General features: G+C 41.7%; 1 protein-coding gene across 1 annotated transcript; it reads right to left on the minus strand.

Annotated features, from left to right (window-relative positions):
- Window positions 1-2,909: 2,909 nt before the first annotated feature.
- LOC109738377 (pentatricopeptide repeat-containing protein At4g18975, chloroplastic) lies at window positions 2,910-9,232 on the minus strand. The gene is made up of 5 exons (XM_020297475.4): window positions 9,002-9,232; window positions 4,634-4,724; window positions 4,287-4,430; window positions 3,945-4,157; window positions 2,910-3,387 (listed from the first exon to the last, which is right to left on the minus strand). Exons 1-5 carry the CDS (start codon window positions 9,115-9,117, stop codon window positions 3,196-3,198), a joined length of 756 nt encoding a protein of 251 aa, XP_020153064.1. The 5' UTR covers window positions 9,118-9,232; the 3' UTR covers window positions 2,910-3,195.
- Between the last annotated feature and the right edge of the window lie 6,319 nt (window positions 9,233-15,551).

Here is a 15,551-nt window from a genome sequence, read left to right on the forward strand (position 1 = left end):
CCCCCTGCCTATTGTAGTGGGAGGTCGGGGACGAGCTGGGTGGGTCGGGCCATACACTGTGGCCACTAGGGCCCAGTAGCACAGTGCAATTTTCTGTCTTTTTCTTTTTAAATTTCTGCTTTATTCTTTCTCCTCTGTTTTGTATTTCTTTTTGCTATTAAATGAATTTTGTTGTATATGAAATTTGTCACATAAATACTAGGCATCATTATGAGTTAGCACATCAAGTGCCAATTTATTTTGAATAGTTTACTTATTTGTTAAATTGAAAAGTCCCAATTTAATGTTGTTGGTCCAATTTTAAATAGGTTAAGGGCATTTTAGTAATTCAAATGATGTTGGTTTAATCATGAAAATTAGTTAGTGAATATTTGTGATATTATGAACACTTTTGTTTTACTGTTTGAAAAAAAAATTGACTTGCATTTTAAATTTGAATTTGACTTTGTTTTTTATCAAGGGGCAATTAAGCTTTCAAAATATGATGACATGGCATCATTATCATGAGCTCAATGTAACTTAACACTGGGGGTGTTACAGCACGCTCCCTCATCGGCATGGAGACCGTGGCCATCAAGGTGTTCGAAAAGTCTGGGCTCGCCGCCTGCAGCATGGACGCACGCGTGCTCGGCGAGGTCTCCCCGACATACGCTGTGCACCGGGTCTTCCTCCAGCTAGTGGTCGCACTTATCTACTGCCACATGCGCGAAGTCTCCCACCGTGACGTCAAGCCCCAGAACGTCCTCCTCGATGCTGACGACAACCTCAAGGTGTGTGACTTCGGCCTCGCTGCGCTTTCGGAATCCCACCGCGCATAACAAGCGTTCGACGAAATGCATGAGTCAAATATAAGTTTTACTCTATTAAATTTAGTGGATCGGTTAGGAATGACCATTTTTTTAGAGAAGCAAAAGTACTACAAGTATACTCGGTCCTTTACTCATCTATAAATTATAGGGGATCTATTAGAGTTGCTCTTACTTACCAAAACCAAACTTGAAGCTATATGTACATTTACCCATGACCTTCGTCCATGGCACATACAACAATGATTATTACATTGTTTATTACAAGTCATCAAAAGGCGTAGAAAAAAACCCTGGTAAAAAGAATGACAATTTTGCACGTAGCATCACTGGCGAGTACCACCTTCGTTCGGATTTATTATAGCATCACTGGCGAGTACTGCCTTCATTCGAATTTATTAGTCCTCTTGTACGACCAGAAAATAATTATATACCATAAAAATAGTATCATTAGAAACCTCTTATGAATATGAATCTAACAATATAATTTTTATGAAATAAAGCTTATATCTTAGCCAAATTTATGGTCAAAATTTGACACAAAATACGATGGGACCAATAGACCTGAACGGGGGTAAGAACCATCCAAACTGAGATATAAATTATGTGGTAAGCCACTTTAATACCAAAAGTGTTGTTCTAATTCCAAGCTCATGTGAGCTCGGGTAAACAGTAAAAAGAATATCAAAAGATTTTGATTTTTTTTGTGTGAAACATTGACAAATAGTGTGACAGCTTGCAAAATTTCATCATGAAATGACGTTCATGGAAGACATTGCAAAAAAATAGATGCTCCATAATGCATTTCAAAAGAACATTTTGCAGCAACATTTTATTGCCACATTTTCACCAATGTCATCGTGATGAAATTTTGGAAGCTATCAAAATATTTGTCAATGTTACACACACACAAAATAGATTTTTTTGAATTTTTTTGAATATTTTCGATTTTATTGTTCACCCAAGCTCACATGAGGTGAGCTCGGCATCAGAACAGCAGTGTCCCTTTAGTATACGTTATTATTATATAGGATATAGCCAAGAGCGTGGCCAACTTGTACTGTGATACACGAAAGCAACACCTGCACATAAAACGATATTTGTCAATTATATAGGATTTTACGGATGTGTGCATCCGTAATATCTTTATGACATTGCGTTGTTGTAGAGGCTGGGTGTAATTGGTATCTTCGCAGGTGGCGATTCCATGTGTAAGCTATGGGGTCAGTTGACCCCACAGCCTTTTGGATTGCAAGCCTATTTCTATTAATATTTGTGCAAAAAATTAGGACATTTTAGAGAGTTTAGTGCATTTGAACCCACAGCTTTTTGGTGCTGGCACCGCCGCTGATCTTCGCGATATTAATATATTCCCTTATTAAAAAAAAAGCAACACCTGCACATAAAACTGAACCTCCTTTTTCTTATCAAACACAACGTCATCTCAACATAGTCAAAACGAAGGAGAAAAGAACACGTTGAAAATGTTTAGCTCCGGTCTTGTGTAGAACCTCCTAGTTCTACTAGCAGGATACAGAAGTTTTAGACTTGCCTACATTTTGTGCTCCTTGTTACGCGGCAAACCTGTGGCATTGGTTTCAGTTAAGGGTAGGCGAGGAGAGCGCGAGGCTGATGAGGCAGCGAACCAGCGCCGCGCACGGCGGGTGGCTCGCATCCACCGGTGCTAGTTCCGGAGGCTTCGGGTTTGTCGCCTCCGGTGATCCATCCGCATTGTCACTTTCCAGGTGCACAACGCAACGGGACGACAGATAACCAACCGAGCCAAACAAACCAGCGCCCCAAATTTTGGTTGGAGTTGCGCGTGGAAAAGAAGACTAGCGTGCAAATTCGCGGCCATTTGTGGGAGACTGCAGCCCAGCACCGAAGCAGCACGACTCGACGTCCTTATTACAGACCTTCCCTACTCGTCTCGTCTCGCCACAGACGCAGCCGCTAACAATAGTGGAATCGCTGGCGCAAAGCATGCCAGCATTGGAAGTTTGGAACACAAGATCTGATCTGCGTGGCTAACTGCACCCTTCATCAGGAGCAGGACCGTACTGTCATTGTCATGTCACACGCCGTAGCGTTTAATTAACAGACTTGGTTCGTCGAAACTTTGTTCCTGCACATGGTGCCGAAGACGACAGCAACCTGTCTGAAACATCACAACTTACACATGTTTGGGTACCAACATCATTAGCAATGGCAGTTCTCAACCCTGTACTATGATATTGTCCATTTGTCTAGAGAGCGAGAGCATTACAATTTCGACACCTCGTTCCATCTGACATGCTCGCATAGGACCTCGGAAGAACAATAGCAATCACATATGTCCAGACAAGGCGACACTCGCATTGTTCGCCCCAAGCTATCCAGAGGACGTTTGCTAGGCCAAAGGTCCTGCCCTCCGCACCCGAACGCGCTCGCCGTTGAAATGGATGTACTTCCACTTCTTCAAGTATTTTTCAAGGACAGGCTTCTGCTTATCTTCCTGGCCTGAAGACGCAAATGCTCGTCCGACTCTTCTTGTTGTATCCTCGTCTGGACGCACGCCCAATTCCTCCATGTCAGCATATATCTGAAATTGGCGAGGAAGAATTAGACTGAAGCCTCAACCTTGACCAACCAGCTAGACACCACTTACAGTTCAAAAAAAAAAAAAACTAGACACCACTTAAATGCCATTGATCATTAAAGCACAATAGACTGTCCCGCAATTGATATCATTAATTATTAACCTAACACTCAACATAGGAGTACCTCCTTTCCCTTTCGCAAAAAAAAAAAACATATCTCCTTTCCAGTTTATTAGGATCATCTAAAAATCTGCAATTTTTCAGTTTGTAAGGCCTGCAATAACTATCGCCCCTTGTTTATTGGCTCACTCGCCTTTGGAGCATTTAATTTATGCCTAATTTCGATTCTCAATGTTGCTTTAATCCGAGGTCCAACACTTAATTAGAACCCTCCTTGGTTACATTTTTAGATGAGCCGAATAATAAACTAAAAAAGAGGGAGCCTGGATATAACAAACTCAAGTAGTTTGGGATGAACCACACATTTAGCCTTGAAGACTACAGCACATGATTCTCAAAATGAAACACTAGAGCAAATGTGTTAAAACTCAAATATAACCTCCAAAACTTTGTCTGGAAGATGGCGCGTGTTGTAAATCTGGATCATCCGAGAGAACAACTTCTTGGGCACTGAGCGTGTATAAGTTTCTAAGATAGTATTCCAAATTGACTCAGCCTCATCTACTCTTCCATCCATAGAAAGAGCCAACAGCAGTGTATCGTACGTTGTCCATGTCAGCACCTGACCTTTACTCATCAGCCACTTGGTTACCTGTGAAACCATTAAAAGTTGAGAGGTATGTGAGAAAATGAGCTTGCTGAAATTATTTATTTTTTGCGAATTACTGTGATCTATTCTAGACAGACTACCAACTAACTAATTTAGTTCATAATAAGTTACCTGGATAATCTGTAGCCATTTTCTTCGCTTTTTCAACATCTCCAAAGCTTTAGCCGCTGCTATAATTGGAAATTCAGACTCAAAAGCAGTCCACCTATCCAATGCACCATAAACAGCTTCTTTTTCATTCGGTAGTTTTGAAACCTAAGAGAGATGGTTCCATAAACTGATTTGAGCACAGATCAGTTTTTAAGCCCAATAATACCATTGCTACAAAAAAGATGCTTACACATAAGAGCAAAACTAAAATAAAATAAAATGCCAAAGAGATCGCTTTGTCGAACTGATTTCACACATTTCAGCATGGAAAGGTGAAAACATCATGATCGAGTGGCGTTATATCTTACAGTATTAACAAGACAAAGAGCCTTCTTCCCTGACCCAGCCGAATCCTTCCTAATCCACAAACGGTGGTCCTTGTTTGGCTTCTTTGACACCCTATGACCAAAATAAATGCAATTTAATTTGGTAACTAGTGAAGAGCATCTCAGAACACATATCATAATCTTGGTAGCAGTTACTGCAAACTGGAGGGCCCACGTAAATCCAAACAATGCAAACAAGTTGTATTCTAATACAAAATGACCTGCAGAAAACCTTCCCTGGGAAACTCCCTCTAGAGCTCTTATTTTAGCTTTGACTGTTCTGCAGTTGTGCCTTTTCTGTATATACACATCAAGTGCTCTTAAATTCATCTCTAGTTATTCAATGAGTGTTAAGATAAGAATGAATGTATGGTCGCTGTATTATTTCTATATGGTATCAGAGTGGTCGATGTTCATGTCCCTCCGGACTAGCTCTATTCCCCTATAGTTGAACATACTTGCTAGTTCAAGTGAGAAAATTGCTCTCTTTATACCATATTGGCGAATCGGATGAGACCAGACACACTGATCTTGACATTTGTTGAATAAATCATCCTGTTTTCTCTAGATATACTCTTTAGCTTACTATGTTTTGTCATAGTGATTCTTCATTTGTTGTAGACTTCTACTTCAAGTGATGATCACTTCACTTCTCTATTTATTCAATGAATGATATGTTAAGTGTATGTTGTCTTATTATATTCTCTCATACATCAAAAAAGGAAGTTTATTCTAGTGTTCATCTGAACTTTTTGTATCACCATCAGGTGAACACAGCTTGCTAGTTCGGCTGAGCAGAAAGATGGTCCACTCTGATACCATTTTGACAAACAGAATAATATCAATCACACTCATCTTGCCATTAAATAGAGGGAGACACAACTCATGGACTTGACATGTGTTTATCAATAATAGAGCATTGACAATCTGGTACAGTTCGAGAAATGAAAGCAGCGTACATAAGGTACTAACTTGAGTGGTTTTCCCTTGACGTATGACATTGCTTAGAGAGGAACGTGGCCACATAGAAGTCAGCTCTTCAACAACAATATCTTAGTTGTATGGCAAAGAACTTAATCTATACGAGGGAATATTTAGAAGATAACAGCAAAAACAACGGTGTTCGTTTATTTTTCCCATGCTACTACTCCTATAATTCCCCTTGTGATGTTCTGGCAACATTTTGAGTCATGTGACATAGATTTGCATCAATGTGGAAATATCCTGAAAGAAATTGGTGTTATAGCACATACCGGTAGTTTGACCTTTGACGGACGTGCGATACACGCTTGATTTTAGGATCAAACTCCACGACATTGTCTCGCCTGACAATAACGCATGCGAGGTCACAGAAGTTGGCTCCTTATAACACAAAATCAGCATGGTCATCGAGGAGAAAAGGGGAGAAACAACATTGAACTATTGGGCCACCTACACCTACCTTCTATACTGTTATAGGGAGCTATGTTCTTGTTTCTCCCCTTTTCCCCTTGATGCACATGCTGAATTTTGTGTTATATGGAGCCAACTCCCACGACCTGACAGACATCTTTGTTAGGCGACACAACGACATGGAGTTTGATCCTGAAATCGAGCGAGTGTACCTCAAGTCTGGCAAACCACTGGTATGTGCTCTACCGACAATTTCTTCTTCCAGGATGTTTCCACATTGGTGCACATGACCCAAAATATTACTAGAACATCATAGAAGGACCTATAGGAATAGTAGCATGGGGAAATGAACAAATATTGTTTACTTTTGTTGTTATCCTCTAGATATGTCCTCAAATGGATTAATAGTCATACAACTAAAATATTTTTGGAGCTAGCTTCTATGTGACGAGGTTCCTCCCTACACAATGTCCTACATCAAGGGAAAGTCACTCAAATGAATGCTTTATATCTGCTTCTTTCATTTCTCGAACTGGTGTCAATGCTTTTCCTCTTAGATACATACATGCTATGATTCACTCAAGCCCAACAGTAGAAGAATCCTCTCCCCACCCCCCTTCTCGAGCAATAGTTAGATTAGTTTGCTTTGCCATTGTGCTACTTTTGTTATTGTAGATCAAGTGTTCTTCTACCAAATCTACTTATTTATATGACAAGATATAGTCCTTTTGTATTCTTCTACATGGTATCAGAGCATCCGGTCTTCATCTTCATATGAGCTCACTCTGCTCTTTGAACGGAGCTGGCTAGTTTAGGTGAATGGAAAATCATTTGCTCTGACACCATGTAGGTGGATAGAACAAGACTAAAAACTCGGCTTATCATTAAGCGAATAGACAACTATTCTACAAAGACCACTATGAGCAGCAACAGAAAATGCACACCAACAATGTGCTTTGTTTTCCCCTCTTGAGCCGTTTTTTAGATTACTTTGTATTCCATTGTGCTTTCATTACCACACGTCAACTAATCATTCATTCATTTCCATTTATGCAATGAATGAAAGACAAGTGTGTGTGGTCTCATTGTATTCTCCTACATTGCATCAGAGACATTGATCTTCATGTTCATCCAAACTTGCTCTGTTCTTCAAAGTTGAACATACCTTGATATTTAGGATGAATAGGGAAACTGACCGATGTGATACAGTTTGGCAGAATAGGACCACACACACTCATCTTATCATTAATTGAAAGACACACAACGAGAATTTGACATGTGACACTGTGGCAGCAGAAGAAACCAAATGTCAAAACACAGAAAAACACCCTCCATCACTCATTCATTTTCCATACAATCCTAGGAAAGGACCAGGTTCCACTATCAGCTGATAATGGAACGAAAAGAACAAAATAGCATCCTGGTGCAAAAGTAAAAACAGAGTTACGCTGACACTGAAGGAGGCTAACAGCGAAAAACTAAGTCCAAAAGTCCATCACCACCCATGCCTTCCCTATGTGAAGTGTTCTTCTACTTGAATCTATTTATGCATTGAATAGCAGATAAACATGAGTAGTCTAATTGTATTCTCCTGACAGTATCAGAACAGTAAATCTTCATGCTCATTTAACCTCTCTAAGGACAAAGCCTGCTCTAACATAAATTGGATTTCATGCACCACTCAATTCACACACTGCTCCGCCCCCCTCCCACCCTGAACCCTTGTATCTAGGCTTCACTAGGCCTAATTCGTGGACTAGAGGTCAGCACAGCTGTTCTTTTCTTTATATCATTGTTAGCTAAAACTTGAAGCATTGGTATCACAGTGAGTTTTATTTACCGATCAGTTCATTCAAAGCTTAAATTGATAAGAGAAGGTGAACAGTAAATTTTAACAGGCTTTCTCAAATAGCAATATATGTAAATCCACCAGCATATCAATGCCCATATAAATCCAATGGTCACAGAAATTTACTTGGACAGTTAGAATTTCATACAGAACATAAAACAAGCAATGAGAAAGACATGTAAAAAGAATCATATTCCATATTTCAAAACCCCAAAGGCAAGATGCTAAGTATATATGTGGAGAAATGAGGACATATGTCAGCAAATTACTTCTGATGGAATGGAGGTGGGATGACTGACATGCCATCATCACCAGCCCCAACATTCATCATCGTAAAGAAAGAGGACCTTTGAAGTATGGAACCAGCACATCGCGGCGCATGTGCTGAACAACAATATGTAAAAAAATTAAACTTAGATGTAGATGAATCGAGTTCTCTAGCAGAATCCTGACAACCAAGTAAACATCAGGATACAGGACTTGTCAAATTGTTCATTTACAAAACAAAAACAAAAAGTGTACCAAGTACCACCATATGTAACAATAAGTATGTACCCAGTGAAATTACACCTAACACCAGATATTGCTGCTCCATATCCTAAACAGGACTACCGCATCCTAATAACAAAGTAACATGTAGAGGATCAGAAGTTAGTCTTACAGAACATGTAATCTAAGTCCTAACTCAACTCTCGACATCCAGAACAAGGCTTCTTCAACAATACGCTGTCCAGGGTCAGTAAACCATGTTCGACCACCTCACATAAAACCACTTTTTGTACGCCGAACTGCATCACCTAATAATGCATAACAAATCAGGGTGCTCCTTTAATACTCGTAGTAGAATTCCTACTAGACCAGACCACTGCAAGTGACAACTTAGGAAGCGCACGACGTAGAAGGGACGCACAATCCAATCCCCAATCATCAAATCCGATCTAACCGCGACACCGGCAGGCTGCAGCTCTAGCCGTGCACTCGGGCTCGTGAAATACACCGCAGCTTGCAGCTCGAGCGGACTAGCCGCTCACTACCCCCATTTCCGGAAGCCCGGACGCAGGCCACGAGAACAACAAAGAGAGGCTGGAGAAAACAGATTGTCCGCTTACAGCGCTCGGCTCGCCGTAGGGCGACCACTTCCTCGTCCTCCTCCCCTCGTCGCACTCGCCACCGTCGGCGCCGCGAGGCGCGGCCCTAGGCGGAGCGCGAAGGGACCCGCCGCCATTGCGCAACCAGCCCGCAGGCTATGGTTGGGTAACGGGTTGCTATGGAAAACGAGAACGCGATAATGCAGTCAGCGTTTTTTTCTTTTTCTTTTTTTTTTACACTTCAATCCTTCTTTATTCTTTTTTCGAGAAACATTTGATCTACAAGCACTTGAGCAAGCCGAAAGGAGGCCGCCGTCATCGCCCCTCCCTCATCGAAGCCGGACAAACCTTGTTATGGTATGAGGTAATAGCACCCTAAGTCTCTGTACTTGCAAAAGTGGATTGGGTGGTCCCTGAACTTGCAGCAGATGAGCAAGTTTAGTCCTGGGCCAATCACGTGCAGCCAAGTGGACGCCAAGTGGACGAGCTGGTCAGCGCGGCACATTTTGCACTTAGACCCCTACCATTTTCCTGTATCTACCGGCAGTACCTCGTCTCTGTCGGAATATTCCAGTGTATATTCTTTTGGAATTCGGTGGCCCCATCACATAGCTCAATCATTCACCTCTCTCTACTCTCACCGCTCTCTGGTCCCATCCTTGCTCGTCGCCGCTGACGTCCTGCTCGTCGCCGTCGTCAAGCTCGCCGCCATGGTTTCCTGGAGTGAGGGATCGAGCTCGTCGTCTGACGACGACTCCGCCACCAGTTAGGTGACGGCTTGTTTTATCCTCGTGCCAACATTTGGGATTTAGGGTTAGGCAAAATGGGGATTTTTGCTGACCAGAATCATTTTTAGCCTCCTGCCACCATTTTCTGCTCTGAGTGGAGGGGCCCCGCTGTAGATCTTGCTGCTAGATGTGAACACCAAGCTGTCTGCAATAAGTTTGTTGCATTTGATTCAGTTGACAGTGAAAGGAGATTTCTTGGTTGTGCACAAAAGGTAAGCAGATTCAGATTTCCAGATCTTCAGTTAACTATAAATTCAGTTGATATCATCAGTTAACTACAAGTTCAGATTTCTGGCATTTCAGTTCATATGTGGTCTGTATACACTGTGAATGTACTTTGAATGATAGTGCCATCTGTTCTTATCTGAATAATTGATATTGTTGTTTTGTGCCATAGTACTCTACCTAGATTATCAATAGTTAGAAAAGGGCTAAGTGATATTCTTAGTGTAGTTCACTAATGCTCCAACCTCACTGTAAATACATAACTGAATTGTATTCCATGACATGATTTGTAAGCACTTAGCTGAAATTTGTATTTTGTTTTCTTAATTGTTAGGAAGGATCTAAATGCAGCTATGTGGAGTGGGTTGACCCTGAATGGACTGCCACTCTGAAGATGAGTCTAGCTAGGGTTTGGGGTATGTATGAAGATGAGACCAAGCTTAGCAGGCAGAATGTGGTTAATGCTGAAGAAATCAAAAAGGTTTTGGGAGAGAAGAAAAAGATGGAAAATGAAGTTAGATTTTTTAAACTAGATTTTGCTAAGATGGTAGGTGACAAGGAGCAGGCAATTACTGAATTTGGGCAATGCACAACTTGCTCTTTCTGACCTAAAGCAAGAGCTTGAGAAGAAGAATATGTCTGAAAAGTCTGCCACTAGCATTCATCAGGTGGTGAGGGCTAAGGCAGAGAAAGAGAAGGATTAGATGATGCAAGAGAGGGACAAATTGAAGGAAGAGATGGACAAAGTGGTGTCACGGAGGGATGAGTTGAAGGAGGAGAAGAAGAAACTAGAGTACATGATTGGTGATTTATTCAGGCATAAGGAGGAGACCAAGAGCAAGATAAAGAGGGTGAAGAAGATCTTAGATGAATTTGAGTAATTCATTGTTGTTGTAATGCTGCCTTAAGTTGGAGCTATTAATTAGTTGTACTTCTTTATTGAACTTGGTTAATTTGTATGACAGAATTATCTGATGCACTGAATTTGTATGACTGCTTCTAGTTAACTAAATTTGTATGGCTGCCCCAAGTTATGTTGTTCCAGTGTTAACAGTTTTCTGAATGTTGCCAGATAACTGATTTTTTTACAGTGCTAACTGAATTTGCGGTAAATGGGAGATTCAGTTAACTGCATTTGCAGTAAACTGAAGATGCATTTACAGTTTACTGAAGATTCAGTTAAATAAAGCCAGTAAACTGCATTTCCAGTAAACTGAATTTGTCTCTCTTTTGTAATTAGGTTAATGAAGCAAGTTTTACTGAATCTGTCTCACTTATTTGTATATAGTTCGGTGAAGAAAATCAGTGCTTACAGTAAATTGAATTTGGCTTGTTAACTAAATTTATCTAGTTAAATGAAGCAAGTTAACTGAATTTATCTAGTTAACTGAAAATCAGTGCTGTCAGTTAACTGAATGAAACCAGTTTACTGAATTTAACTGGATTGAAACACAGTGTTAAAGTTAACTGAATTTATCTAGTTAACTAAACTTCTTTCAGTGGTGACAGTTAACTGAATGAAGCTAGTGTACTGAATTTAACTGAATTTTTGGCAGTGTAAAAAAGGTAGCTGGATTAATCTAGTTAACTGGATTTTTGGCAGTGTTAAAGTTAACTGAATCACCTACTTAACAGACCATTGTAACAGCAGCGCCAGCACCAGCAACTGAAAGCAGCATGACAATATAGGAACATTGCAAAGCAGCATAACAATATAGCAACATGATAACAACATAAGTGCTTAACCATCGCAGCATTAGTTCAGACCATCTTAGCAGCAGTGCAACCATAACATTCCACATTACAGTTAACTTATGTGCTTTACTTATATAAAAGCACACCTAACTTGACTAAGCCCAAAATATTACTAACTTATATGTTGATTTTTCTTGCTAGTCAGCATACATAACTACTGCATCTTCAGGCTTCATCTTCCTCTCCTGCATCTTCAGGTGCTTCAGACGCTCTGAGCGGTGCACCTCCCCTGCAAATGGATTCTTCCTAGTCTTCTCCGCCTCCTGTGCTTCCTCCGCCACCACCTCCTGCTTGACGATGTTAGGCACATCTGGCAGCACCTCCATGTCAATCGGGAGTTCTTTGTCGCCCTCCTTGGCGTCGAGGACGGGCACCACCATCTGGATCTCCTCCTGCTCGTCGTCCGATAAGACAACCATCTCCACCTCTTGTTCGCCAGACGAATCAGAATCCGCCTTGTAGCTAGAGTCGTTATCAGAGTCGACCTTGCAGTACTCCGAGTTGGACGATAAAGATGCGTCGGACACATCATCGTGCACGAGGAGCTCCGGCGCAGGCACGGCGAGAACCACATCGTGGACGCGCTACATCCTCAACCACAAGCGCGACGGATCCGGCTGCGGCTGCGGTGTGGTGGCGGACCTGTACATCCACCAACGAGCATGCTGCCTCGGATCGTCGGAGCATGTCTCCGCCATTGCGAAACGAAGGATGTTTGCCGGAGGGGTACCTGGGCCGTCTAGGAGAGCGCGGTTCTTCTCGTCGTTGGTCATCACCTTGATGAGGCCGCGCACGTGGTTCCAAAGCATGTCGATGCTAGGGAACCACCAGCCTATCTATTGGAGCTCCGCGTGTGCGACCTGGTCGTCGCCTGCCAGATCGTCGACCATCCTCAGGGTGGTTGTCCACGGCGTCGGTGGCAGCGTCGAGATGGCCGGCAAGGGTTTTCTTGTGGTGGAGTGGGAGGTGGGGAGCGTAGAGACCAAGGTGACATGAATCGGAAGTGGGTAGTGGAAAGTGGGGGTGGTGTGTGGTGGTTTTTAGTACAAATGGAAGAGAGAACGACACCACTCTTGACCGCGTTAACAGGGGCAGTCTATCTAACTATAATAAACTTTAGCAGTGGGTATCTAACAAATCACTACTACTATCCCACTGGCATGGAACTCAGCAGATCAAACAAAAGGGTCCTGGGTTTGATCCCCATGACATCAATTTTTTTGAAAATATTTTAGCAATTGTGTCATCTTCAGAAATGCAACATAAAATTCAGTTAACCAGAACATCAACTAGTAAAAATATTTTTAACAACTTGGTCACTTTCAGAAATAAAGCATAAAATTCAGTTAACCAGAACATCAACTAGTAAAAATATTATAACAACTTGGTCATCTTCAGAAATAAAGCGTAAAATTCAGTTAACTAGAACATCAACTAGTAAAAATATTATAACAGCTGGGTCATCTTCAAAAATGCAGCATAAAATTCAATTAACTAGAACATCAACTAGTCATTATCACACATAATTCATTAAAAGGGTGTTGAATGCCATTGTTTGACATCAGAAAATAGGTATTATATGACATTGTTTGCCATAAAAAAATGGCAGTATAAGCCATTGTTTGCCATCCAAAAACAGGCAATGTATGCCACTGTTTGGCATCCCAAAATTGGCCAGTTCACAAGTTAAATCACTGTAGGCCTAAATAAAAAAAATGGCAGTGAACAGTTCTATCAAATCAGGGATCAGGTGCCACAACATCTTCAGGAGGACCATTGAGATCTGGAATTAGGCCATTGTTGTCATATCCAAACAACAGCCATGCAAGACCTCTCCCTGCATTTGCTCCTCTTCCTCTACCTGAATCTGCATTTGCACCTCTTCCTCTACCTGAATCTACATTTGCACCTCTTCCTCTATCTGAATCTACATTTGCTCCTCTTCCTCTCCTTGAAGTTGCATTTCCTCCTCTTCCTCTCCCTGCAGTTGCATTTGCTCCTCTGCCTCTACCTGCAGTTGCACTTTCTCCTCTTCCTCCAGCTGCAGTTGCATTTGCTCCTCTTCCTCTCCCTGCATCTGCATTTCTTGGTCTTTTCCTTCCTCTTGCCCTACCAGCAGCTTGAGATCCTTCTCCTTTGTTAGCTTGTGTGCTTGCCCTTGTTTGCCTCCCTATGTGCATTTATGTAGTCACTCTTGGCTAAGGTATTGCAGCACCAGTAGCAGCAACAAATGAAGAAAGCTCAGGCAGTGGCACATGAACCCTTTCAGTACCTCTTCTTGCAATCTCTCTTCGAGCCATGTCGAACACCATACTGGTTGGTGACTCACTTGGGTCCAACCTAGGATCTGGCTGGTTAGGGAAGATGTCCTGTAAAGCATAAAACTTAGTTAAATTCAGTTAAGTTCAGTTAAATTCAATTAAGTTTAGTTAAGTTCAGCTAAGTTTAGTGAAGTTCAGTTAAATTCAGTTAAGTTTAGTTAACTTAAGTTTAATACAACATATATTCAGTTAACTTCAGTTTAATACAGTTATATGCATGCACTTATCTTCAGTTAAATTCAGTTGAGGTGAAACACTGAAATTACCTGGAGAAAAGTTGGGTCGTCATAGTTTTCATCAACCTCTTCTACACCCTCCTGAACGATAGTTTCCTGCCATCTGTAGTGACCTTTTTTATACGTCCATTTTGCATCATGCTTTTATATCGATATTTATTGCATTATGGGCTGTTATTACACATTATGTCACAATACTTATGCCTATTCTCTCTTATTTTACAAGGTTTACATAAGGAGGGAGAATGCCGGCAGCTGGAATTCTGGGCTGGAAAAGAAGCAAATATTAGAGACCTATTCTGCACAACTCCAAAAGTCCTGAAACTCCACGAAAGTTATTTTTGGAAATAATAAAAAATATTGAGCGGAAGAAGTACGTCAGGGGGGCACCTGGCCACGAGGGTGGGGGGCGCGCCCTACCCCCCAGGGCGCGCCCCCTGCCTCGTGGGCCCCTTGTTGGCCCTCCGGTGGCCATCTTCTGCTATATGAAGTCTTTCGTTCGAAGAAAAATCATAAGCAACCTTTAGGGACGAGACTCCGCCGCCACGAGGCGGAACCTTGGCGGAACCAATCTAGGGTTCCGACAGACTTGTTCTGCTGGGGAAACTTTCCTCCGGGAGGGGGAAATCATCGCCATCGTCATCACCAACGCTCCTCTCATCGGGAGAGGGCAATCTCCATCAACATCTTCACCAGCACCATCTCCTCTCAAACCCTAGTTCATCTCTTGTATCCAATTCTTGTCTCCAAGTCTGGGATTGGTACCTGTAGGTTGCTAGTAGTGTTGATTACTCATTGTAGTTGATACTAGTTGGTTTATTTGGTGGAAGATCATATGTTCAGATCCTTTATGCATATTAATACCCCTCTGATTATGAACATGAATCTGCTTTGTGAGTAGTTACGTTTGTTCCTGAGGACATGGGAGAAGTTTTGCTATTAGTAGTCATGTGAATTCGGTATTCGTTCGATATTTTGATGAGATGTATGTTGTCTATCCTCTAGTGGTGTTATGTGAACGTCGACTACATAACACTTCACCATTATTTGGGCCTAGGGGAAGGCATTGGGAAGTAATAAGTAGATGATGGGTTGCTAGAGTGACAGAAGCTTAAACCCTAGTTTATGCGTTGCTTCGTAAGGGGCTGATTTGGATCCATATGTTTCATGCTATGGTTAGGTTTACCTTAATACTTTTGTTGTAGTTGCGGATGCTTGCAATAGAGGTTAATCATAAGTGGGATGC

This window comes from Aegilops tauschii, chromosome 2, assembly GCF_002575655.3.
Source record: "Aegilops tauschii subsp. strangulata cultivar AL8/78 chromosome 2, Aet v6.0, whole genome shotgun sequence".
Classification (NCBI taxonomy): domain Eukaryota; kingdom Viridiplantae; phylum Streptophyta; class Magnoliopsida; order Poales; family Poaceae; genus Aegilops; species Aegilops tauschii.

Bases quoted from the DNA above. Each gene is read 5' to 3' on its own strand.
- LOC109738377 (XM_020297475.4), bottom strand. From the start codon at position 9,117: ATGGCGGCGGGTCCCTTCGCGCTCCGCCTAGGGCCGCGCCTCGCGGCG. The intron at 4,725-9,001 runs GTAAGCGGACAA...TTTTGGTCATAG, and splicing joins CCTACGGCGAGCCGAGCGCT to GGTGTCAAAGAAGCCAAACA. The intron at 4,158-4,286 runs GTAACTTATTAT...ATGGTTTCACAG, and splicing joins AATGGCTACAGATTATCCAG to GTAACCAAGTGGCTGATGAG.